The sequence below is a fragment of the Stigmatopora argus genome, chromosome 17, assembly GCF_051989625.1.
Source record: "Stigmatopora argus isolate UIUO_Sarg chromosome 17, RoL_Sarg_1.0, whole genome shotgun sequence".
Lineage (NCBI taxonomy): Eukaryota > Metazoa > Chordata > Actinopteri > Syngnathiformes > Syngnathidae > Stigmatopora > Stigmatopora argus.
In genome coordinates this window covers 7,840,059-7,865,498 of record NC_135403.1, presented here as the reverse complement: position 1 = coordinate 7,865,498, position 25,440 = coordinate 7,840,059, and the positions used below count along the sequence as shown (strand labels likewise).

General features: G+C 38.4%; 2 protein-coding genes across 2 annotated transcripts in view; one reads left to right on the top strand and one right to left on the bottom strand.

Annotated features, from left to right (window-relative positions):
- The window catches only part of LOC144091660 (ras-related protein Rab-18), a 36,140-nt gene extending 14,755 nt beyond the window's left edge, over positions 1–21,385 (top strand). Inside the window, exon 8 of the mRNA XM_077624184.1 lies at positions 21,232–21,385. The gene's annotated coding sequence lies outside the window, so the exon portion shown is untranslated. The remainder of the gene's footprint in view (positions 1–21,231) is intronic.
- On the bottom strand, positions 5,133–25,099 carry mkxa (mohawk homeobox a). The gene is made up of 7 exons (XM_077624182.1): positions 24,932–25,099; positions 23,956–24,208; positions 21,341–21,500; positions 19,306–19,459; positions 16,653–17,018; positions 6,949–6,982; positions 5,133–6,713 (listed from the first exon to the last, which is right to left on the bottom strand). The coding sequence occupies exons 2-7, from the start codon at positions 24,129–24,131 to the stop codon at positions 6,512–6,514; spliced, it is 1,092 nt and encodes a 363-aa protein (XP_077480308.1). The 5' UTR covers positions 24,132–24,208; positions 24,932–25,099; the 3' UTR covers positions 5,133–6,511.
- Positions 25,100–25,440: the final 341 nt, after the last annotated feature.

Sequence of the window (25,440 nt, the reverse complement as noted above, 5' to 3'; positions counted from 1 at the left end):
TAGAAGAAAAATATGTTTAAAGCATTCGTATGTGTGCATGCCTACAGATGTGTATTTTGATAGAGTGACGCATGAGGTTTGTAGTGAGACTGTTTTCCAAGTAATGCTGTTCCACAATCTTTTCAACAAGTTTGAAACACAAAACATGTTGTTGACCACATCTTTTTCTAAAGAAATTGAGTCAATGGGGAAAGATGAGGTACTACCTTTTTTTGGTTATGCTTCATTTATTGTCCATCCCATTCTCATTAAGGTCGGCATGCAAGCAGCCGACGGAGCTCATCTGTAAGGCCTTTGGAACCGCAGGGTCACGGTTCAAGTTCGCCTAGGAACAAAAAAAATTGCATGCCAGTATGTGTGGTCTGATTCTCTGAAGTGCCTCACTGAAAATTTCCCTCTCCAAGTATGAATTGAATACCCACTTGTCAGACAAAAATATGATCAGGGATAAAAGTTGGTAAAACAAGTAAAAAGTAAAGTTGGAAATTCATTGTAAAGACATAATTTTAAACCCTTTTTGCAAAATCAAGAAACCGATGCTCACCAGAGACCAGCCTTTTTTCCGGTTCATGCAAAGTATCTCATTTTCAGTCACAGTATTTACTCTGGCAGCTGTTCAGACTGATTAAGAACTTTTTCATCCATTTCCAACGCCCACAAGTGAATTCAATGTGTGCGCTTCCACATTTCAGTCCTTACAATCACAGAAATTTGACATTTTCTTTAAAACCGCCAATGAGCCCTTTCTTATGCCATTTAAGAGTAAGAACAAAAAAATAATAATGAAAGATCTCCACTTAGAATAACAGTCTTTAATCCCTTTATGTTTAATTTAGGGTGACTGTTAATGTATGTAAATATTGACTTAGCACAACATTTGCTACATCTGCACAAGAGTATATAACTGTGGATTGTTGATAATTTAGATCCCTTCAAGGATAATGTTTCTGCTAAGATTGACAGTCATAAGTTTTACCTACCAATGGGTCATGTTATTTCCTTTTTCTTGCCATACAACACAGACCATCCTTAGGTTTATCGTTGCCATAAAGTAGTATACATGTTTGCAGTAGATGTGTTGATATAAAAGAAACTAATGATATACATACTGTACACGCATGAATACATACTTCCTCCATATATGCATGATTAAAAAGTAGCTATAAGGGTTCCATTCAATTTATACTTTAGAGGAGACGTTTTAATAGGAGGCCAGACTAACCACATGGATAACACTATACATTATTGAGTAAATTATAAGAAACGGCTGTCACTATGATCTAGTACATTTCTAAACCAGTGCAAACCACAGCTCAATAATAAACATATTGTAGAGGTCTCTCATTCAAGCTGAACATGATTGCTTTGAAGGCAAAATGTTTGCTGTTTTACTGGACTTCATTTTAAAGAGTTTATGACATTTGTAACACTGTAAAAACCTTTTAAGTGCTGCATGCAATAATGGAATGCAAGTGTACAACCGCTTGCCAGATAGGGAATTCACTTTAGTAGTAATGCTATACTGGTTTGCTCTGCTCTGCATATTAATATTCATTATAGTTTGACTTACACTTAATATTAAGGTCCCTATAATATATGGTATGCGGTAGTAAATTGGTTGAACTTTACAGAATATGTTGTAATATTTGGATCATATGTACTTGACGCAGCACTCAGCGGGTTTTACAAGAAAAAAAAGTTTATGTAGTTTACGCCGCAGATGTCCGCATTTTATTATGGGATATTTACAGCAAAATATTACGGGATATTTACGATAAAAATCATATAACTCATTACCAGCAGGATTCAAAGCTGTGTCTTAAAGTCCAAAAACTACAGTAAAATAATAATACATGTCAAAATAGATGCTAGCAAATAAACTTACTTTGTGTTAAAATATATCATTATTATTAATCATTTCGAGAAGTAATATTTGCAAGGAAGCTCCCAGCTTTCTGTTTAGTTGGATATTATACAGTAATACATTTCACAAGGTAAAAATATAGTACTTTTGAATCAGTTCCGCAATTCATCAACCCCAATCTAAACTTTGCTAATTTTCGATTATAGTTCATCTACCAAGTAATGATACTTCTGACCTTTTGTCCACAATTTGGTAATGTGTGCTTTTGAAATATCCATGACTTGATCAATGACCGGCACACACCACCTTCAGCAAACACCCGTGAAGTTCTGGCTGATCCAAAACAGCTCAAATCCCCAAAGTGATTGCAAGGCCCAACCACCTTCTTAATCAGTCCATTCTTTCAAGAATCAAACAATTAGCCGCAGCAGTTTTTCTCATATTTCTGTTTCAGGGCAGGTATATAAGCTTTAATGAACCTGGCTTATTTCACATCATGGTGGCTAATTACTTCAGCATGCCACACGAGTCATACTTCCTCATAAAATGAGAAATTATTTTCAAGGCATGCTTGTAGTTGATACCCTAATTTGAGGTTCACTTTGCGGCCAAGCAACCTGTGAAGGTGAAAACTGGAATCTGTCAAATGGCAAGCAAAGCAAAGAGAGGGTCTCTCGCTATGTGTATCCTGTAGGACTCTGCTTTTTGAGTCCTACTTGGGCTAGAAGAGCATGAAATGTCACTTGGATTTTTTTCACTATCTGCTGTATAGTTGGAATTCCAATGACAAAAGATAAGAAAAAGAAGGGGAAAAACTGATGTGGTTTAGGGAATCATCCACAAGGCCATAGCCATAGTGAGGTCCCCATATACAGGAAAACAAGCTGGCCTGCTTGTTTAGACTTTTGGCAGTCTTCTTTGGCGCTGACTAACAAAAGAACCACAGGATGCAGCGACGTCCAGTTTGTGGCATTTTCTGCTACCAGTCTGGGATGGGCTCCTGTCAACATCTGTCTGTCAACTTGTTCTTACAATCTTGTTTTCTCTCTCGTGTTCTCTCTAGTGCACAAGAGTTCATGGCCTTTGCTCAGGTTTGTTTTAACCGAGTTGAGACTCAAGCAGTACACAAAAGTCATAGGGTATTTGACAGTATCGCATAGGATGCCTCGCACCACAGGATTCCAAATTATATGTTAAGACTTCCTTAGGTGTCCACATTACAACAGCAGATATAGAAAAAACCCAAATTTTCGTAAATCTTTATTTTCTATCCCGTTATTTTTTGCTGCTGCTGCCCAGATTGATTATGATCCGATCCCGGGTTATACAAATAAAGAATTAGGGCACACAAGCCTCTGAAGGTAGCAAAAATACACAGGAGATAGTAATGGCAGCAGCTCAAACCACTAATGTGCGGTATGAGGTAGACATAGCTCGCCACTGTATACATTTAACTCTGCTTGTCATGATTAGTTTGTTTAGCTCTTAAAAACCGCTGCGCCTTGCGCGTCGTAAACAAACATGCCCGATTTTGTGATGAGTTCTCGTAGTGGCCAAGTGTTAGAATCAAGAGTTTAGTGTGCTGACATAAAAAAAAGACTAGATTTCATTGCAGTGATTTATATTTTGTGTGTGGGGAAATAAGTATAAAATTGCAACAACATGGTTTCTTGGCGAAGATTTTTGGCCACTTGTATTCACATAATTGACATAGTTTCTATAAAACTGCAGAGTTCTACAATTATTTGAACTATAAACTTCGAAAGCTGCTAGCAATAGTTGAACGACCTCCTGAAAACTAGCTTTCGTCATGTGACATCTGTACTTGTTTTGTCGATCTCGAACCGAATATTATTCTGTCCGGTAGACAGGTTAATTGTAGTTTTTGCCGTCTAGTGGAACAATGTTAAGTTTTCCGGGCCATCACTCATGTCACTGGTCTAGATCGCTAAGCAAATATAGATTCTGTACCCATTGAGCTGAATTCCTTGTTAATAAAGCTTACAATGATTTATGAAAGCTACGACAGTATAAAACAGTTGGCATAGGATCCAACAATGTTTAAAGTTACTTAACGGAAAACATGTATTAAGTTCAGTAGACTATTTCACAAAAATTCAGGCCAGAATTTTTCTTTTCCATTCTGAGGTTTATTCAATGCTTTGACCAAATAAAAACAATTTATGAGAGAAATTCTACATGAAATAAAACAATATAACAAGGAGATATGCATTTGGTCATTGGATAGAAAATCCAGTCTCTATAAAACAGACAAAAAAAGAAAAAAAAATCATATAACTTAACAGTAAAAAAAAGTCACTTAGTTTTTACAAAGTCAGTAATAATTTATAGGCTCTGCATACTTTTGTTGCCTTTCATTTATCATAGGATTTGGCCTAAGAAAGGCGTTTAGAGCACCAACATTTTGGCAGTACAAAAAACCTTCCGCTTGTGTCACTTTTGAGGATGGACTGCGGGTGGAATTAACAAGAAAAAAATAAGTCTGAAAATGAGGCCACTCCCTTGTACAATCTCCACCCAGAGAGTGGATATCATGTGAGGTGTGAGGGTTACGATTAGAAACACAAGGAGCAGTCCAAACTCATATCGTACAGCTACCCTGTCTGGATCAGGTGTTTAAAAAAAACACATGTAGCCCCCAATTTTTAAATAGTGCCTTGGGGTTAGCTAGTGTGATTGAGTTCATTGTAGCATCCATAAGGGTTAATATTTTTGACTTCATGAAAAAAAAGCTTATTTCCAATCAAGGATTCTGGTTAAATGACAAAATTCTGCATGTCCATAAGTGCATCTTTTTGACAGCTTGCACAATCTGTACATAGAGAACGTCACTTTGTGCAGCTTCACTCCCCCTCTCCCAAATCCTTGACCATAATCACAGTCTGGGTTGTCAAAAATAAAAACAAAAAACTGCACAATTTACAAAGGAATGTACATTTTGACATGAGGGGTGGAGTATTAAGGCCACTCTGAAGTGAGGTGGGCTCAGGATTTTTTTTAAGTTTTGTGATATCAACACTTGTCATTAATTGGGAACCAATCAACTGTGTACTAAACTCAACCATGACTCGAGAGTTATGAAAAATGAAAAAATAGACGAATGGATGGAATGAACACCATCATCAGTAAAAGCATTTTAATGTCAATTTGCGAATGTTCTGGATCTGATAAATATGCGGTTGTCTCTATTTTTGTTCTGTAAAATACAAATTAATATTAAAAAAAATCTCGAATTTTCTCCCCAAATATGGCCTATTTGCTTTAATAGTTTTTCTTGAAAAATAAAACAACCTTTTTATATTTGCTTTTTCTTTTCGTTGCAGCCAAAATACTCCATAATGACACATAAACAGTACCTTGAATGTATCCTAAAAGAATTAAGAAAAAAGATCAGCTTTACATTTTCCAGTTCGTCAGACTTAACTTTATGACCATTCTTTGGAAAATACATACCATTAAAGAGCATATTTCCATCAAATGTCAACGAAGCCCTCAATGTGAAAGACTTATGCAAAACCAAGGATAGAAGCCTGATCAAAAACATACTGCAACAACCACACATGTACAGATCAGCAATAACAAAAATATTTAAACTGAGATAGTACTGCAATGTACGCATGTAAAGACAAACAAAGAAAGACAAGGGGTAAAAAGTCAAATGTTTAAGTTTGTCCTCCAGCTTCTTGTAAACAGCAATTTGAATCTAATGCTAAACAGCTGAGGATGAAGTGGGGCAAGGAGAGTTTTCATCTATTTATTTTTTTCACCCATTGATAAATGTGAAAAGACAATGCCGTCCACGTGAAACACTGATAATGTATAAAACAAAACACCCCTTTATAGGTCAGGTCGAGTTTATATCGTGCACATACTTATGTCACAGCACGTGGGAGTGTACCTTGATTTGGGTCCAGCTTCTGTATATTTTGTTCCGATAAGATGGAGCATTGTCACTAATGAAATACAATCCAAGGATGAGATGCATCCCCTGGTTCCTTATCGGCGAGTTGGTCTCGTTAGAGCTACGTATTTGCGTACCTAACCGTCATTATTGGGCTGCCAGCTCCGACAAAATATGGTTCAGTTTACAGTCTAATGGAGGATTCTAGTCATAATACACAGGAAACTTTCAAGGAACTACTTGAGTTTGTTTTGTAACAAAGTGTTAACTCATGATATTTGTCCATGGTATTGGTGTGTGTGTGTGTCTGCATGTGTAATGATTGATGACCTCATTCAATCTTTCAAGGCACACGCTTCCACTTCCTGTATCAACACAGCGACTCTAAACATGGTCAAACAATCCTTTACACATTATTAGAGAGGCACTACTAGCATCTGTACTTTGCATTGACAAGAGCAAAAGTCACTTTGGCAAAATACACATTTAGCGTACAAAAATAGGGGGGGAAAGTCATTCCAAAAATAAGTTAATATAACAAAAAAGTGTCATAGTAAATACTGCAGTACAACTTGTCAATACTTTTGCATGTCAGCACAACGTACTGAGTCCTTTTGAAGACACTTTTAACCACCAAAATGTTTCTTTGTCCTTTTAAATAGTCCTCTTATGATTGGTTTGCCCAAACAGGAATGTTTGCATAGTGTAGGAGGCTCAGCTCAGAGCTAATAATTATGCACAAGTGGCACTTTAACAGTCTTGATCTCTGCTATATGGGAAGACTTTTGGATGATGCAGCTGGTGGTCCCAGAGGTACTGTCCTTGCCCTGCGCCATATTGGTCAAGGCCATGGCGGCATTGATCTCCTTCCAGTACGTCTCGTCTTTGCCCTTCACCTTCTCCTTCTGTTCAGATCTGACGCCACCGCTGATGACATGCAAAAGTAGGCCATGAAGTTAAACAAAAACATTAAGGGCAGAGATTAAGAAGTGGAAAATGTGCTTGACACCGTTTCGCTTTTACGTATTATTTAACATTTCTCAGACACAACAATAAGTACACTTACACAATGTATAAACATCCAACACGAGTATTTTTTTAATATGTCTGAGTTCTAGTATGTGTGTGTGTATGTATGTAAAACCAAAAGCAGTGAACTCACTTGTCATATTTACTTGATCCATGCTCTGTGGTTTCTGAAAGAAAACGTAACATAAGTTAACTTTAACATGATTTGAAGTGTATAGCATTGTGTCTATTATGTTGCGTTACAGATGAGAATATATCCATTAGGAAAGAAAGTAGCTAATAGGATTGAGATTTGTGACTCATAGACTCCATTCGCTAATATTTAGTTAAAAAACAATTTGGCCCTCACCAATATAATTGTGAGGAAATCATTTAGAAAACGACTGAGCGTGAAAGACTTGAGTGGAAATGAAAGAACACAACATGAGTCAGTGAGTGCTCTTTTTTTCCTCTCCCAAAATGGAAGCAATCATTATCTCACATGTAAATCATTAGCAGGCAATAACATCGTCATTAGACGATCTAACCAACCTTCTCTTCAGGGCAATCGGTGTGTTTACTTCAATATTTTGTTCAATTGGAGAAAAAGCCCAATTGCGTGTCAGTGTATGTTGTGTGATGAGCTATAAACTTGAACTGTGTTTTGCTTGCTTGTGAGTATGATGACACACTACTGGCTTTGAGGAGGTACTTAAGGGAGAGCAGAGCATCTGGATATCGTCCCTAGTCACTTTCTTTAAGCTACCAAAACACACAGTTAAGGAGCCTTTAGGGAGCTCAGTCTTGCATAGGTACAGAGGGTTTACAGACATAAAAACACTTGGCCACTTTTGTTTTTAGTCAAAGTAGACCAGTGTTTGTTTTTGATTGGGTAATAGCGAGTTTCATAGCAGTCAAATCCTTCCCTATTCCGACTTGTATTAACTTTGTAAGCTTTTGTTTAAAACATGAAAACAAAAAGTGTAGATGCACATGAATTCTATGACAACAGAGATACAGTTGTGCAAACATTAGAGCAAAGCCCTTTGGTCTTTGGGCGAGAGTCAGGGTAAATCCTGAATTGATTGCGACTCACTCTCATCTACTGACAACTATTCACAATCACGTGTGTCTACGGATGATTTAGAGTGTTTCAGTGACCCAAGTTGCATGTTTTTGGATTGTGAAACTCGAACTGAGGGAACATAAACTCCACACCAGACAGCCAAAGCTGAAATCTGAAATTGAAACCGCTGAATTGTAGGCCAGATGTGGTAACTACTAGGTCAAAGCAATTCCCTTTCTGAGTCAACCTTGTCAAAACGAGAAAACAAGTCTACTTATGGAAATCCAGATAACAATGCCCGATAACTGATAAATACAGTACTTTAGTCTAGCAATATCTGAGTAGTATGCCATTCTTCATGGTGTAAAATGGTCTCATCTGAACTTTTAAGTCAGTATCCATGAACAAGAAAGTTCCTTATTAATTTGATGACAGACAAATAATCTCCTTTCCTCACAAAGGAGGCCAAATGGAATCAGGGTATTTTTTTTAAACTAAACTAAACAGCCTTGTCATCCTTCATCAACCATTGACCAAAAAGTGACGGCGAAGAAAAAAGTTTGTTCTGCTTTTGGGCTGCGATGTTAAGTGTTCTAAGTACTGTGAGTGACCCACAGCGAATACGTACATAACTTTGTGAGGCCTTGGATGAACGTGTGCTTGACTCTAACATTTCCTTTCCATTGTATAGTCCACAGAGACAACTAGGGTTTCACACTTTATAGTTCTTGATTCTTGGCAGACAGAAGTGACACGAATGTCTGGATAAGTGTAGAAAATACAACATGAAAGTCCCTCAAAGCATTCCGATTAAATCCCCTGGATTATCCCCCATGTCCTATCAGTTCTCAGTCTTTATTTGGCTTGATCAAAGGGGCATTTTCTAATGTTCAGTTCTCTGCCCTCGACTTTTTCATTTCTGCAAGGAAGCACCGTAACACTACTCGATGTAAGTACTGGACATGGACCATTCAGGATGCTCCCTGCCAAAATAAATGCAAGGCTTCCTCTCAGTATTTGGTTTTAGGCTTTACCGAGAATCAGCACAATTCCAAAATATTCTTACAAAGCTTTTAAAGAACCAAGATCTTTTCCAACTTTTATTTCTATAATATTATTACTCTACTCCTATTATTAGGTTCAATGAGTAAGTACACAATCAGTATGTGAAGAGGCACAATGCTTCGTCTTCATTGCTTTTCCATCTGCTTTCTCTGCTCGACTGTGGCGCGTAATTATAGAGACGACGTTCATATGATGTTTATTTCCCCCCCAACATGTATTAGCTCACTGTTTAGCTCGTTGTTGGCAGCGACAAGAGTTGCAAGTAGGTCGACTTCACTGACATAAAAGACACGCAACATGTGGGGCCAGAGTGTGTATTTGTGTGGGCAGACGGTCCCTGGGTGCGTGTCTCCTTATCCACTTTTAAAGTGTTTCCAGTATATGTGACGCAACCACTTGATCATTACAATCTATTCAACACATCCAGCATGACTCTCCAACACCATTTTATTTTTCTGAATAGCTAAATGTGGTTAAGCAGTTTGTTGTAGACACTATAAAGCGATATAACAGATTTGCCAATTTGGTAATTCCACAGACATCTCCAGCAGTAAAACCCTTAATAAGTACAAGAGCTGGCTGAGTAAATCATTATTTCTCAGTTAATGTGGATCTTTGAAGTCACAGAGTTTAATTTGACAACTGGTGGTTTTCAGTAACCAACAGCAATGCGATATTAAAAAGATAAAAAAGAAAATATGATTCCCACCAAAATATGCATCTACTCTTAAATCTTATCTGTGAACCATTCTCCACTTGTTCAAAAGGTTCCATGGAAATCAGTTTTGGGCAAACAACCAATCAATCACATACAGTGACAGTAAGTAATCCAGTTACTGGTATTCTGTTCTGTACTTGGATGAAGACATAAAAAAAGACCTAAGGCTTGATTATTCTTGTGATGTACTGGAGCACCTGTCTTCACTTCTGGTATCCCACAACTATAGAATCTGATACCACTATTTAACCATCAAGCTCAATTTCCAATGCTATGTGCCTAAAACATCTAAAGGCAAGACACTTGAAAACAACAGCTTTGCCAAGCACTACACCAACCTACACTAAATATTTCATAACTGTTTTTAGAATTCTTTTTCCTCATTGCTTTTTCCCCTTACTTTGCTACTGAAAAAGGTTAGCTGATGCTGTTGCCATTGGGAAACTGACAGTGGGGTTTTATGCAAGACTGAAGGGGAAAACTAAGAAGGTTGATGGTTTCTGGCATAGGGCTACCAGTCCAAAAATACCAGCTCACTTATCATCCCTGCGGGGTGATGGTGAGAGGGCATTAAGAGGTTAGAAGAAGAAAAAGCAAAAGCAAATAAACCCAGGAAAATGAACCGGGGCTGGCAAATTAAAGACAGGATGAGGTTGCACCTGTTCTAATGAGTGACCCACTGTCATTATTCCTATGTGATGCTGTTGTTAGCAACATACAACAATAAACAAGGCTGATGGTGCTGTACAAACCATTGGGCAAGGCTGCGTTAGGACAAAATTGCACAAATAAACACACTAACACACACATTTATGTTTACAATGTGTGGTAGGCCTCTCATCCCCCTCAAATGTCAATTCCTTAAAAAATATATACTGCCTAAAAAGTTAAAAAAGCCATTTCCAATGACCACAAGAAAAACTGAGAAAAGTATAGAGATAAGAAAAAGAATGATCTCATGCAGTATTTTAAAAACAGTATTTGCTGTGTTGAGTAGACATCACAGTAAATGGTAACTTCATAAGACATTTACAAATTAAGACCCATTGCATGGTCGTATAAATCACAAAATGCCATGGCTTTGACTAGTCCTTTAATTTGGTAAGAGACCAATAATTTGGTTGCTTCTGTTTCCAGTAAATCCTTTCATTCAGTTTCTCCTTCAAATAACATCATCAACAAACATGAATAGCTCTATAACCTAAAGCTAAAGGGGCAGTAATGAGCAATAAAGTGTCAGTAATTGATTGTTTTCTTCACTTATTTTACAAACCCGTCAGCTCCATATTCCCACTTTATTTTTGTTGGTTTGTTTTTACTTGTCAGATCAATAACCATATTGACTCTAGATATCAATTAAATTAAAATTTAGGACCGATAAAGTCGGAAAACACTTGATTTTTTTATGTATCACATTGAGGATATCTAAATAAGCTTCTTCATTGTAGCTATGGTCAAGTATGATTTAACCAGTTAACTTTTCTCATCTAATGTTGATGAAAAATTATTTAATGGTGCTATTAAGAGAAGTCAATATTTTGTTAAAAAAAAGTAGCTCAATGTAGTCTAAAGACAAGTTTACAAAGATGATAATTAGAAAGTAAAATAGGAAGACATGAACTTGAAAAGACAAAGAATTCAAAACTCAATAGCCAAAGGGAGGAAATGAGGTGAACAGATTTCCACTGAAAAATCTCATCGGCATTCTGCTCAACACTAACCTGCATCTGTAGGTCAAGAATAGAACAGATCGCTGTGTAATTATGAAGTCTCTTGGATGTCTCGAAATATGACTCAGGGGTTACTGTCATCATAGGCTATTGGATGGAAAACATATTAACCAGTTTCACCACCATTGTGATGACGCAACTTTTACCAAAGTCTCATTCAAATTGCTGGATGTGCAGATGTGAACGCTTGGACACTGATTTTTTTTCTTTCTTCAGACTAAAGAGGAAGGGATGGGTGCTAGTCTTTGCTAGGTAACGACATCTCCGTATGTGGTTTCGGATCTGAACGCAAGCCATGGTCTTGATTAGGTGGTGCAACTCTGGGGAACAGTGATGCCTTAGGGCTCACACAATTTCACAATTCGTTTATGATCTGTATGTCTAACAATGTCAAAACCGGTCTGTCGCCTGTATACTGCCAAATATGCTTCATTATTTCCCATAATAGCCATTTCTGTTAAACGCACTAATGCTGCCTCTGTGAATCAGTCACTTACTCTCATTTAGCCAAAGACATTAAACATGGTGCAAATGAGATGACATCTTTGTAGTCAGGTCCTGTCTGACAGTTACTGAGCTACTGCATTTAAATGACTCCTGTATACACTTTACTTCTTAGGTGATGTGTGTGCCTGGCAGATTTCAAAGTGATGGTCATCAAGGGGGCTTTAAGAAGCAGGAGTGAGGAATTAGTCAGAGAAAGATGGAAAAAAAAAAACTAGCTTATTTCCAATGTTTAAACACTGCCAATTTGTCACTGTGTTTACTTGTACTAGTAAACAGTGTAATCAGGGCTTCGCTAAATCAGCCAGGAGAAGACAAGAGAAGTAAATTGTCAAAGCTAGTATCCTCTTTGTGTGTGTGTGGCAATCCAGACAGCTGCAGAGACGCCATAGACAAACACTAGACTATCATTACCATGATAAAGAAGATGATAGTTTTTGTCATGTAGCCGGGCGGACATTTAAAAAGTTCTACAAAAATGATCAACACGAAAAATTCAAATATAAGCAATTTCCTTGCAATGACTTCGTCACATAACAATATTAAACTGTTAGCACAGATTTAACGCCAAATCAGGTACAAACGAGTTGTTTTGTGCATTGCTATGTTCGCTCAAATAATGACCAGTGTTTATCCTTTAGTGGAGAGTATTAAGAGGTAATTTGTCTGTTCTAGTGGAGAAGCCTTTATTGGACACCAATCATTTTAGGGTGGGGCAACATAAGTTGTTTTTAGTAGTCTGGTCAATTGAGAATTGTCACTTTGGAAATGGAATGCGTATTTCAGGTTTTTTTGTGTGATATACATTGATGATCAGTAATCAACACCTTCAAAGGTGATGTTGTATTGTATTGCATTGGTTAGAAATGTAATATTTATCAGTCAAGACTACATTTTCATAAAACTTCCTTTTCTCCTTAATCTCTGTCCAGTGTGGTAGATAACACTCACTATGGAGTGGAAAAAATGTTTCCTTCCTTCACTAGGGCAGCAGACATCTGTACTTTGAATGTGATGATCTGATTGTAGGCGTGTCAAGTTGATGATATAAAAATGATCAGCTTCGGAGGGTTCGGTATGAGTTTCGCAGAAACATGGACTGCCTTGGTCAGTCAACATCTCTGGAGGAGTGATAGTTAGAAAGTGGGTGATACCGCACATCTCCCAAATTTCAGCCATTTTCAATGGTGGCTCTGTACACACAAGTTGATGTTTGTTGTTTTCATAGTATTTTTTTCACAGCAGTCTCAGAGGACAAACAATGAGAGTGAGATCTGGGAAAGGCATACTATATACTTAAGGAATATGAAGTCAACTACAGTAACTGACCACAAGTTTAGATCTCGAGGTGAAAGATTCCGGCCAAAAAAACACTTAGCAGTTTTCAGAAGTACTATTTATCTACCCCCTTTTCTTAATTATTTTTCATATTCTCTAGAGTTATGGATGGGCTGGCGCTTATCCCAATTCAGTTTGGAAGCTTCTTGCACCCTGGATTGATTATTAGTCAGTCAGAGGCCACTGTTAGAGATGTATTGTTTTCAATTATAGTGGTGTGAGGAAGTCAAATGGTTTGTCGGTGAAATAACTTTCAAGGAAAAGTCAAAAGTCAAACAATAATTCAGAACCTGATTAGAAGCTGAAGAGAGCAACTCAGTATAAAATGGTTTAACTGGATCCCACCAATTCTATTGCACAACAATCTCAATCATTTTGAGTTACACTGAACTCATCCTGACCCAAATTTAATCAGAATTTCCCCACAAAACAAGTATTCCCCTTTATAATTAAATGAGAAACCTGCCTGCGGCCGCTAACTTGCCCATGGCATTCAGTGCTTTTCCACATCAATGGAGTCAATTACACTACATTCACCATCTGGCTACTGTATGCATCAACCTGAGTCCAGAAAGTCGAAATTCTCGTCCAATATGCCTCTGTCAGCCTTGTTTAATGTGTCTGACCGAGATCACTCAGACTCTTCTGGCAAGAAGGTTGGGACCTGTTTAGCGAATAATGATCTACCGGACAGGGCGAAATCTAGTACGGGGCAAGAAGAAAAACATTCAGTCAGATTCCTGCCATTTAATATCCCATTAAAGGGTCATTTGGCATGAACCCCTGGCATGTGCGATGGAATTCTACTGTTCCTTGCCTTCAATGAAATTCCCCAAAGGCTTTGGACTGTAGGTGTGTGTTTGTACTGGACGTTGTGTGTGCAGCTTGTGAATGGTGTGTGTGAGTGAGTCATTTTAAGCCAGCAGAAGTTTAGTTTTCCGTTGGGTAAATCTACACCCTCCATCTTCTGCCACGTCTGACTGCCCTCTGTAGTCAGAGATAACACTGTGGATTCACAACACCAGTAATGGATTTTTTTTCTTTTTGGCAAAGGCATGTCGGTTGCCAGGGGTGCCACTTCGGCCTTGACTAGTCACAACTAATCCATCGGCAGGAATTCTTCAAAAGACAATGCCAGTACTTTTGTGTACATTGCTGACTAAAAATGTATGACAAATTGCCAAGAAAAGTATGTTTGTGGATTTGGTTAAGAAAACTGATGGTTAAAAAAATGTTTAAAAACATTTGAACATTAAATTAGAGAGAAAAGTAATGCCAATTTAGGAACTTGGTTCATAGCCTTTAAAACTTCTTGGATTTTTAGTTTTCTGTATCTGTGTATTTTGGGACGTAGATTTTTTTAAGTGTTTGGCTCACAAAATGTTTCCATTTTTTATAAGAAATTTGCTGAAAGTGTACCAAATCCCATAAACCCCACCCCTAATTTATAAACTTTACATTAATTTGTCGATTGGTGTACAGCGCTGCATAATTTTTATATAATGTAAATAACGCCTCATGGGTGGAAAGGAACGTCAAAGTCTAAAATATTAATTGACAAGCTATTTCAAGGACCATTCATTCTTTCTTTCTTTCCTCCCTATATGTAAATATATGTAAATCTACAAGAATTTCTACCATTTTTCACAATATATTCACACAGACAACTCTATGCTCCCAAAATAAGAACCACATATTGTCTTTGTGAGGAACTTTGAACAAAACACGCTGCTCACTCCAGCAAAACTTGTCCACGTTAACCACAAAAAATATGCTATCGGTACAGACGACCGAATTTAAAAAAAAGTTCAGTATTTGAAAAAGAACCAGCTCAGATGTGGTTTGTACATTTTAAATGATATGTAGAATGCAACACATTTGAGCACAGTGTTGAATTATATAGTTAAATGTGCAGTTGCTTTACAGTAGTTTCTTACTGAAACATCCACCGACCCGCTTTAGCTTTGATGTAGTCGATGGAATTGATTCCAGTTATCATTGCGCGAAAGGAAGTTTAGAATTACATTCAGGCAGGCCCATAGACAACATAAAGTGCTTGATTACAATCCCAATGCCTGTTTTAAAACTCAAGATGGTCAAGTGGCCTAAATAATACGTGGATGAATTATAAAGTGGAAGGATTATAGCTTTTGGTCCGCTTTTGATTCATTTTTTTTCCCTATCCGATGAAATAACAAACCAAGCAATTTGAAAATTGTTCTTGGTAGGCTGATTGTTTTTGATTCTGTAGGACAATATTACACAATTTTATAGGACACTCATAAAACTACTGGAAGTTTTAATATTTCTACTAATATTTCATGTAGAATAACACAATGGTTTTCTTGTATTTTTTTGGCTCTTTAGTAGGCTCCGACATCCATCCAACAAATGCTAAAGCACTGTTCAAGCGTTGAATTGAACCTGACCAACTGACTTTGGACGATAGACAAGATGACACATTGGACTTGTTGCGAATTAAACGCAGGGGAGTAATGTATTTGTAAAAAACATGTCCATTTCCAATAGCTAGCTAGTAAATGATACGTTTTAGTTTACGTTAGTTTAGAGGCAATAATGGCGCTTCATTGCATCGTATTAACAGATAGAGAAATCGAAATTTTGTCACAGATTAAGTCTGAATAAGGCTCAATGTCTAGTTGATCAATAACTAGGGGGGAAGCTAAGCTTTTGTATTGATCAAGCATCGAGAAAAAATAAGAGGTCTTCCTCAACGTCCAGCACTAGTGATGTGGAAGGGTTGCTTTCCTGAGAGGCCACCTCAGTCACTTAATCCTATCAGATGGATGCCATTTTTAATACCATTATACCATTCGTCATTGACTGTAACCTTGTCATTCTTAACGATGAATGCCTCATCTATGGGCCCTTAGCAATATTTCTCAATTTTCCCTAGAGTGGGTTGAGTTTTTCAATGCCCTTTTAGAATAGGGGATGTTGTCATTTTTGTCAACTGCGAGACTGTATGCTGTTTGAGACGTCGTTGTGATTAATTGCCATATAAATACACAGTACATGACTTGACTTGAGGAAGTATGTTTGCCTACTCTCTCCACTGTATGATGAAAATCAGGCCAAACACTAAGTACTCTTTAGGGAAAGCATGTTCCTTACAGGCTTGTTGTGTCTGGCTTATAGAGCCTGGTTAGAGGAACTGGCTGGAGGGAATTCCTTGTCTGCTCTGAGCGTGTGTTCCATTGTGAAAACATGTGTGCTACTGGGATTCATAACTGCATTAAGAAAATCACATTCCTCGACACAAATGGCGTATCAAATAAAACAAGGGAGATGGGATGTGAGTATGATTAACAGGCTTGGGAATTACACAACAGCTGCAAAAGGAAAACAAAAGTGTGCAGATGGAGGGGACGCAGAGTGAAAGATGTAGAAAGAATGCAGGAAATGTGGCTCCTTACCAGCCCGATAAACAAAGTTTGCCTCAGCCTCTGAGGAGGTCGGCGAGAGCAGATCATCGTCGTACTCGTTGGAGCTGAAGGAGCCCGAGTGGTTCCTCTTACGAGCGTCCATGACGGCGTTGGCCACCATGACGTGGCGCAGCGAGTCGTTCAGGTAGCGATGCAACAAACTGCTCTTGTATTTCGGCGGGGATACGTAGTCGTCTGACAGCGAGGCGGCTTCGGTGGCCGAGCGTAGCCCCGTTCCCATCCCCATCCCCATGGCCATGCCCATCATGGCAGAGCCTTCTTTCTTAATGACACTCTGGTACATGGGCTTGGTGAACTCTACGGCGCCGCTCTGGGTCCTCTGAGGGTTGTCTCCATCTGATACATGGAAGAATCAAGCAAAGACACTTAGAATCCAGTAAAAACTGAAGCAGCAAAGAAGTTCCATGATATAAATAGAAAATTGGAGTCACAAATATTAAACAAAATGGGTGTGTTTGAAGTCTCAGTATTACCATGATGTGGATGTTATTTATGATTTTGAATACTAGTTTCTAGTGGCTTCGATGTTACCATTAGGTTATTTTAACATTTAATAAGTAGTCTTTTTAATGGTTTAAGACAGTCTATATGCAGACGTGCGCACTGTAGAAACATGATGAAAAGCCCAATAAAAATGAAGTCATGCTTAATTTCCGTTGGCATTCCTCTCAAGAGAGTAAAAAATGCTGAGAAATGTGAGAGCAAACCATAATGGATGAGAGATTGTTTCCTTTCCCATTTAAGCACATTGCCCCTCGATTTCCGTCTGCGGAAAGCTTACAATACTATCCTCGGCACTGTGCACTGCTAAGGTCATCAAATTAAATGACGCCTCTGATGATAGAAGCAGAGGAAGTAGATTGTGGCATGGAGAAAGAAACAATGTTCTGGAAAATCAGATATCAGTGAGGAAATCAAGTGCTCGACTCTAGATTGTTTTCAAGTTTGGGCAGGTTGAATTAAACCCAAGCCCTATTATAATTCGATCTCATGAAGTATTCACTGTGTAAGATTCTCAAACTCCACTTCCATTCTAAAACTATCCAAACAATGCTGCTCTGCCATTATAATCACATGGCTGACATCCATGTCTGGCACCTCTTTAAATAAACTAAAATATCTAAAACATTTTCTTTGGCTGTGCGATAGTAGTTACAAAACAAGCTGGAGGAGTTCACCGAGAAGAATGGTCAACGGGTCAGCGGGGTCGCATTTACCATTCTAAATAGCTTCTGGAGCAAAAGCATAGACTTTAAAAATAATGTCGGGCCTTTCAGTGTATGGGTCAAATGTGGGAGAAGGCTGTGGAAAACTTCATAACCATAATGTGACAGGGGGAAGAGTCCGAGAGATATAGAGAGCTACTGGTGGTACAATGGCATGTGGTGGACACAATGCAAACAACATAAGCGCATTCCTTTGCAGCCACACGCTCGACCTCTGTTTCTCAAAAGACGTAATTAAAGATTACTCACACCACAGCGCTCTTCCTCCCTGTTCAATCTATCACGGTGTGAGTACATTCTGCATGTTTTTTGTTTATGTATTTATCCCCCGCGCAATGTTTTCTGTTCCGTCGGTGGCTAGCAAGAGACAGTTGCTGGTTCGAGAAGCAGCGTGTGTTTGCAGTAAGTACATAGCTGAAAGAAAGTTAGTCACTCCCAATTGTAGACTGGGCGACAGCAAGGTGTCTTAATAACAGCGTGTTATAGTCCGCCAGCCTCAGTGACTTTCAACTAGCCATATAGTAATACTGTATATTATGTTATATACTGTTCTTGGAACAACTCTGTGCTGCATGTTCTAAAAAGTTAGATTTTACTTTCGAGGATAAGACATGGTATGATATTAGGAAAGCAGCAAGTTCATGTCTGGTTCAACACTGGGTTTATATAAACATACTAGTTCAATTTGGGACTGGAAAAGTCAAGCCATTTATTTTTTATCCAGCCAGAGGGACAGAGCATGTCTTCTCTAACAAAAGATACAGCGAATAATCCATTTGGGACTCAATCAGTAGTGCTTTTTTGGACTTTCAAGGAAATATGGTCCAAACACCCACTTACATTTGCAGCTTTGAGAAATTTAGGGTTTGTTTAACCTTTTGGAATGTGAGGGAAATGGAGCATTAGCGACATAACGCTCAAGTAGGATGATCCAAGATGAGATTAAAGTTCTGGATCTTTGACGAGTGTTGTACACGCGTCACCACATAACGGCTAAAGCCTTGGCTGTAAATAATCGAACTGTCTTAAAACAACATTATTTTCTAGTAGTTAATCAAAGAAACACCAGACTGCAGTGGTGTTTCTGTGATTAATCTGTACACGTTGATCTGCATACTAGACACAAATATTTGAATGGTTGTTGCACAGCAAATACCAACAGGATTAGTGTTAAGGCTTGTTGAGGTACTGGACTATATTGTGTAATGTATAATTCATTCCCATTCTGGCTCTGGCTCTTTTTGTACCCCTCCACTTTAACATTAGTATTAGCTGGACCTCTGTCACAAATTATCCAGATGGTTTCTATCAGAGATGTTTACTTTTGTCTTGGTTTTTGGGTGTGTGCCACATTGGCGTGTAAAGAGATTAGATAGTGCAGTGAAATTTTGTCGTACCATCTGAGCAGCTGTCGTCGCTGCTGACACTCAGTCTCTCGGCGTTGCCTTGAACATACTTGTTGTAAAGCTTGATCCTGAGCGCCCAGCTTAGGTCAGGCTGCCTCACCGTATTCTTCAGTCGCCTTCTGGCATTGGCAAACCAATTGGAAACCTGACAAACGAAAAGGAGAGATCGTAAAAATAGAATTAATGTTTGGACTTTTTTTTTTACTTTGCTCATTCTTCAGTAGCGAAACAAAGGCTTTATGAAAATGTCCATTCAGACTCGACAGACGAAGCAGTTGAGTTATTAAAACTGATTCCAGACGGTTTCATCTCATATTTTCAGTACCTAACACCTTCCACATGCTGGACAGCAAATAAAAATCATCTATTATTGATGAATGTTGACTTAGAAGGATTTCCTCTATCTTTATTCTGGAATCACTTGGCCTCCTTTCAGTAACACATTGTTCCAACACTGACCTCAAGTTACAAAAAAACCACAAAAAACATAGACAGTCAAGATCGTTCTTTCTTTTACAAGGAACGAAGACTGTTAGATGTTATACTTTTCATGTGCAATTAACTATCAGTGGTTTATGAAGGAGCAGGGGTACATACCTTTTGCGTTATTACTTTTGTTTGATATAAATAAGTAGTGTTTCCTGTTAAGGAAGACATCCCCCATCTTTGCACAAAAGTTATTTTAACTCCAATCATGAACTTTGTACCGTAAACTACATGCACGTGTAAATCTTCATACAATAATAAATCAGGTTTTTTTTTAAAAGTCATCTGGATTAATCAAACTTGATTAAATCCAAATCCTAAATTATTTTGGAATCTTGCATTTGAAAAACAAACCACACAAATGTGGTTTCTATTCAGTTACCGATCAATTATGAATCCTGCCTTGAATTAATTTTCAGTATTTGCTCTTGTTAATGACTATGATATTTTCAACATGGAGCCTGCAAAAACAACTCAATCATTACATTTGACGTGACAATCAGACAATACGTCATGGCTCATCTTAAGCCTTAAAAGCGAGGAAATATTTATTTTCACTTTTAGACTAGATAAGCAACCTCGCAATGTGTCAAAAACCATCATCAAACTTAAGTCTTAGGGGGGCATATGGAATTTTTTTTTTTCCTGTAAACCTGTATTTTGAATAAGCATACAATGTCCATTCACACAGTGTGTAATAATTATGTTACTTAACACGGCTTGTTGTGTGAACATTGTTTTAAAGATAAAAAAGTAGCGTCAACAGCAAGAACCACTCTGCCACGAGGTCGCAAAAGTAGAACATCTATTTCATCCCCTGAGTATGTATTTTAGAGTATATTACAGGGGCAACATTTTTAAGACCGGTTAAATCATTGCTCTTAATTAATTATAACATCGATCATAAAAAATGAGTAGTGCCATCTGCTGGGTTTGGTTTACCAGTACACAGTGGTACTGGTGGAAGTGCAAAAAGAAAGGCAGTGGCTCCTTAGCCAGTAACCGGTCAAATAGTCCCAGGGACTATTTAGCCGGTAACCTATTAGTATTTAACATTGGGTGAATAGGGGATTTTCTAAACCATTCAACCAATTGTATTGAAATTTGATGTGTTATTGCCAATTGATAGATTTTAACATTAGGTGAATAGGGATTTAATGACTATTATTTAGGCAGTGGCTCTGTAGCCGTAGTTTCTTACTATTTACCCCACACAGAATTCTTACTGGCTAAATAGCCATATGGGGCCATATAGGCTATTTGACCGGTTACCGGCTAAATAGCCCCTGGGACTATTTGACCGGTTACCGGCTAAGGAGCCACTGCCAAAAAGAAAACATGCAGTAGTTGGAAGAAGGTTGAAACTGTACCTACGGGTGCACAAGTAATATAAAATAAACAGCTAAAGTTGTGAAAATATGTTCTTCTCAGAGGCTGTCAGGTCCAAAACTTCATTGCACATACGGCTTTTTAATGATGATTAGACACACATGCACAGACCCAGGCTCGCAGAAGTACTTCAGAAAGAGTGCAGTCTCACCTGGACCAGGGTCATCTGTGAACCGAGAGCCAGCAGGATCTTTTCCGTCTTGGTGGGGTAAGGATTGTCTCTGTGCTTGTACAGCCATTGCTTGAGCGGTCGCGCCATATCTTGCAGAGCCTGACGCTTGTGTCGCACTTTGCTGCCACCGGGTCGACCCCTAAAGAAGACCGACAGAGCAGCAGTTCAAAAAACTTAGTCCTATACCCCATGCGTGCATTTTAATGCATTCTAATCCTTAAAAAATCCACATTAATCTGGACAATCTTCCTGCTTGCAAACCTCGAACCAAAGCTAAAATTCCGCCTTTACAAAGAAAATATTACTTAGTTTTGATTGGCACTGTCCATCAGAAAGGCATTCAGTTAAAAATAGGGTTTATTTTTGCGGTTGTAGTTTACAGTAGTGTCGATCTGCACTTCATCATCCTGAAGTGTTTATTTTACTATATTTGAGCTTTTTAACCAAATCAGACATTATTCAGTATAATACAGCACGCCACACACTACAAGACTATAACCACAACAATAAACATATTTTTTAAATGAGCACAGAACAAATTAGAACAATAACAGATCTTGTCATATTGTACTGTCTGGTGGAAACATATGCATGTCTAAAGCCCAGATTGTCTGTATATACAGTAATAGGACATTAGTTACTGTGTGTCTATTGTTTTTCCACTAAACCGATCATCTGCAGGTCATGAGATAAATCTTCGAGACAGATCAGTTTTCCATGCAGCATTTAACTCCAATGTCATACTGCTAACACTTCAATTTGATGTCAAAAGTGGTCCAAAGACCTTCAAGTGGAATTGGGTGTTTATTTATGAAGCAAGTAATGTTTCATAGCTTCCAGGTGGAGCAGTAAGTTGCGTGACATTGTCAGTCAGTGACATACAAAGTAAGCATACTATATGATGGCAATTTTCCCATGCAAACCCTGCAAGTAGCGTTTCAGTTTCACCGAGAGAGTATAAAAAAGATAAAGAACCACAAGCAATCCCAAAAATACTGCCAGCTGCTTTGCCTATTTCACATTTACATTAACAAGTGTTTCATAAGAAGTGCCAATCAATTGAAAGATACAAATAGTCACTTAAATCAAATGTAAAAACAGTAGCTCCACTCCCAGAACGTCCATGAAACACTATAAAATAGTTCAATTCATTATTTTCTACCCCCTAAAATGGTACTTTAGTTCCTCTAGAGCAGGGGTAGGGAACCTATGGCTCGGGAGCCACATATGGCTCGGGAGCCACATATGGCTCTTTTGATGGGTGCATATGGCTCTCCACTAACCTGTGAGGTAAACTATGGAAACTCCTGGTGAGAAAGCGCAGGAATAGGAGTGTTACGTTGGTATTATTTCATTGACACTACCCCAGCGCCTTATAATCATTTTTTTTCCATTACACTCTTTTGCATGGATTTTCTCATTGATACTCATTGATTAGCAACAACGTAACAATGTTGTCATAATAATTCAGAGACTTTTTGTACTTTAAAAGTGGTGAAGTGACTAAAAAAGGCACATATTTTCATGTATGTTGACTTTTAAATTCAGAGCATGGCTCTCAAGGATTAACATTTAAAAAATATGAATTGTTTATGGCTCTTTCCATCAAAAAGGTTGCCGACCCCTGCTCTAGAGTTCCTCATCTTTCACCTGCACCATGCAAAACTTGAAGATTTCATAAACCTGTAGATGTCAGTATGGTGCAGCACTCCACTCCTTCCTTTATCTCAAAAGAAGCTCGCGCAATGCACATGTAATATTTAACCTCAGTACGAGGTTTGTGTTCTACAAATATTTTTCCTGTAATCTACATTGGAATGAACATCCTAAAAGTACATTTTACTTCCTGTTCTAAACAACACACACACGCACGTAGATTGGCGGGCTTGTTACACTAAAAACAGAGACACTTGACAGGCACATTAGGTCATAATATCCTCAGTCACTGAAGGTTTCCTTTTTAAGGTTACCCTCTTCTCTTCTATTATTTACCCAATTAAAAAAAATACATTAAACATTCTGTTCTTACACCTGTTCCCTGTCACAAAAATAAATAAAATACTTGGACAACTAACACATGGCCCTTGTGTGATGGACTAGACCACACAGAAAGTTGAAGGGCAAATGTATTTATTGGAAGCAGATGGAGAAATGTATGAGGCTGCTACCGAATAAGTCTGACCAGGTTAATACACTAAAATTAATGATAGCAACATCACCAGAGAAATTTAAAAATATTCAACCACCTTAATCAGTTATGCAAAATTATAGATATATAATAGTGATGTTTTTTTTTTAAATGGAGACTAAAAAAAACATTTGACAACATGACCTCTACTGGATGATCTGGGTTCACGCCTAATTGCGTACAGACACATAAACACACGCGCTAGCCTGCGTTGAATTGAAAAATGATTCTAACATAATCATGTCATTGAATATGCATCCATCTTTCATCTAAGCTTGATTTCCACGTCTTGTCACAACTTTGCGTGCATTTTAAGCGCCAAATATAAATGTAGCTGAACTCACAGTTCAAGTGCCTTGAGGCGAGTAAATACCCCAAACGCCCCCCCCCCTGATGATTTACGTACCCATTCCGCCTGTGTCTGATGACCTGGTTGTCCATAAGCGCCTGGTTGCTGGACAGAAGATCTGGATGTTGTCCGTCCATGACTTCTAAGTAATTTCTGCTGCTCATCTCCACCTCGTTGGCCTTATCCTCGAAGAGAACCTGGCCGCTCAGCTTGTTAAACACGATGGCGTTCATATTTGGCCAGATAGTCCTTGATTTGCCCAAAAATGAAAATATCCCTTGAGGTGCGTCACTGTGTGTAAGTGTTCCTCCTGTGAAGGACATGCGCGGAGGTGACAATGGTGGACTTGTACAAATAAAAAAAACACATTTGCGGTCTTGGAAAAATTCAATATATTAGCTGTGTCCCCAAGCCTGGTGCCCGTAGTTACCTGGGATAGGCTCCAGCACCCTCTGCGACCCTTGTGACTCAGAAAATGAATCATCTGCTGATTTGTTTTTTGTTTTTTTTTTATTATTCTGTATTTTATTTTATTTACAAACTATCATTAAGTTTGTTTTTAGGGCAAACATTTAAATTCTAGCTCTGTTTATTTGAAACCAATTTTTTTTTAAAAATGCATGCCAAGAAACCAGCTTTTAGTGCACATTTTTTCACTTAAGTCTGATTTAATCTGTTTTATAAAATTACAAAAATCAATGTGCAGTGGTGCACTTTTGAATCAAATCATGTCATTTAAGTGAATTCCAATTTTCTCTCTTTTTGCTTTGCGCATCATTTCCAGCATTGCAGACAGCAGTAATTTATTTGCAATTGTAATTTAGCAGAGTTGCACTTGTCCCACCAACTGAATAAACCTGCCTCTAATTTATGGCTCAGTCAAATTGACCTCTTGCAATAATACCTACACGTCTAAAACATTTCATTTCTGCAGCATAAAAGTATTGTCATTGTTTATATATCCTTATTTTTTAGGTGAAAAAATGATCAATTTGCATGCATTTCTGATGAGTTTGGAATTTTGCGAGCATACCTGTCCTTGGCTCCTCCTCAATCAGTCCGCGGCGGAGAACAGTAATCCCGTCGCTTCTCGCCCATTCCCCACTCGCATGTTCCCCTCCAGAGATCTGGTGTCCAAACTCGCGGAGCTCCGGCTCCTCTGCAGCTTTATCCGGCGACCTGCGCCACTCTACCCGGGACTCTGAATATGTCACCCTGCTCATGTTTCCTCGCTCACAAGCCGAGCCTGCGAACATACTGGGGATGGTTTAGGCCAGTTCATGGGCAGGGACGGCGGGTGAGGGGGAGTGGAGGGGGCGGACTGAGGAGGCTGGGGGGCGAGGCACTCTGCGCCTCTCCAAAAAAAAGTGATACTACTACTGTGATCTCTTCATCTGTTTCATATACACATTTACATGAACTTGCTGCAAACATTAGTCGTAGATTTACAATAAATAAGGGGGGATTCAGGTTTCTGATGGGGGCACAATTTTGAGGTTTCAAGTTTTTAAAACTGTAAAAAGGTGCGCAGTGGCAGTTTCC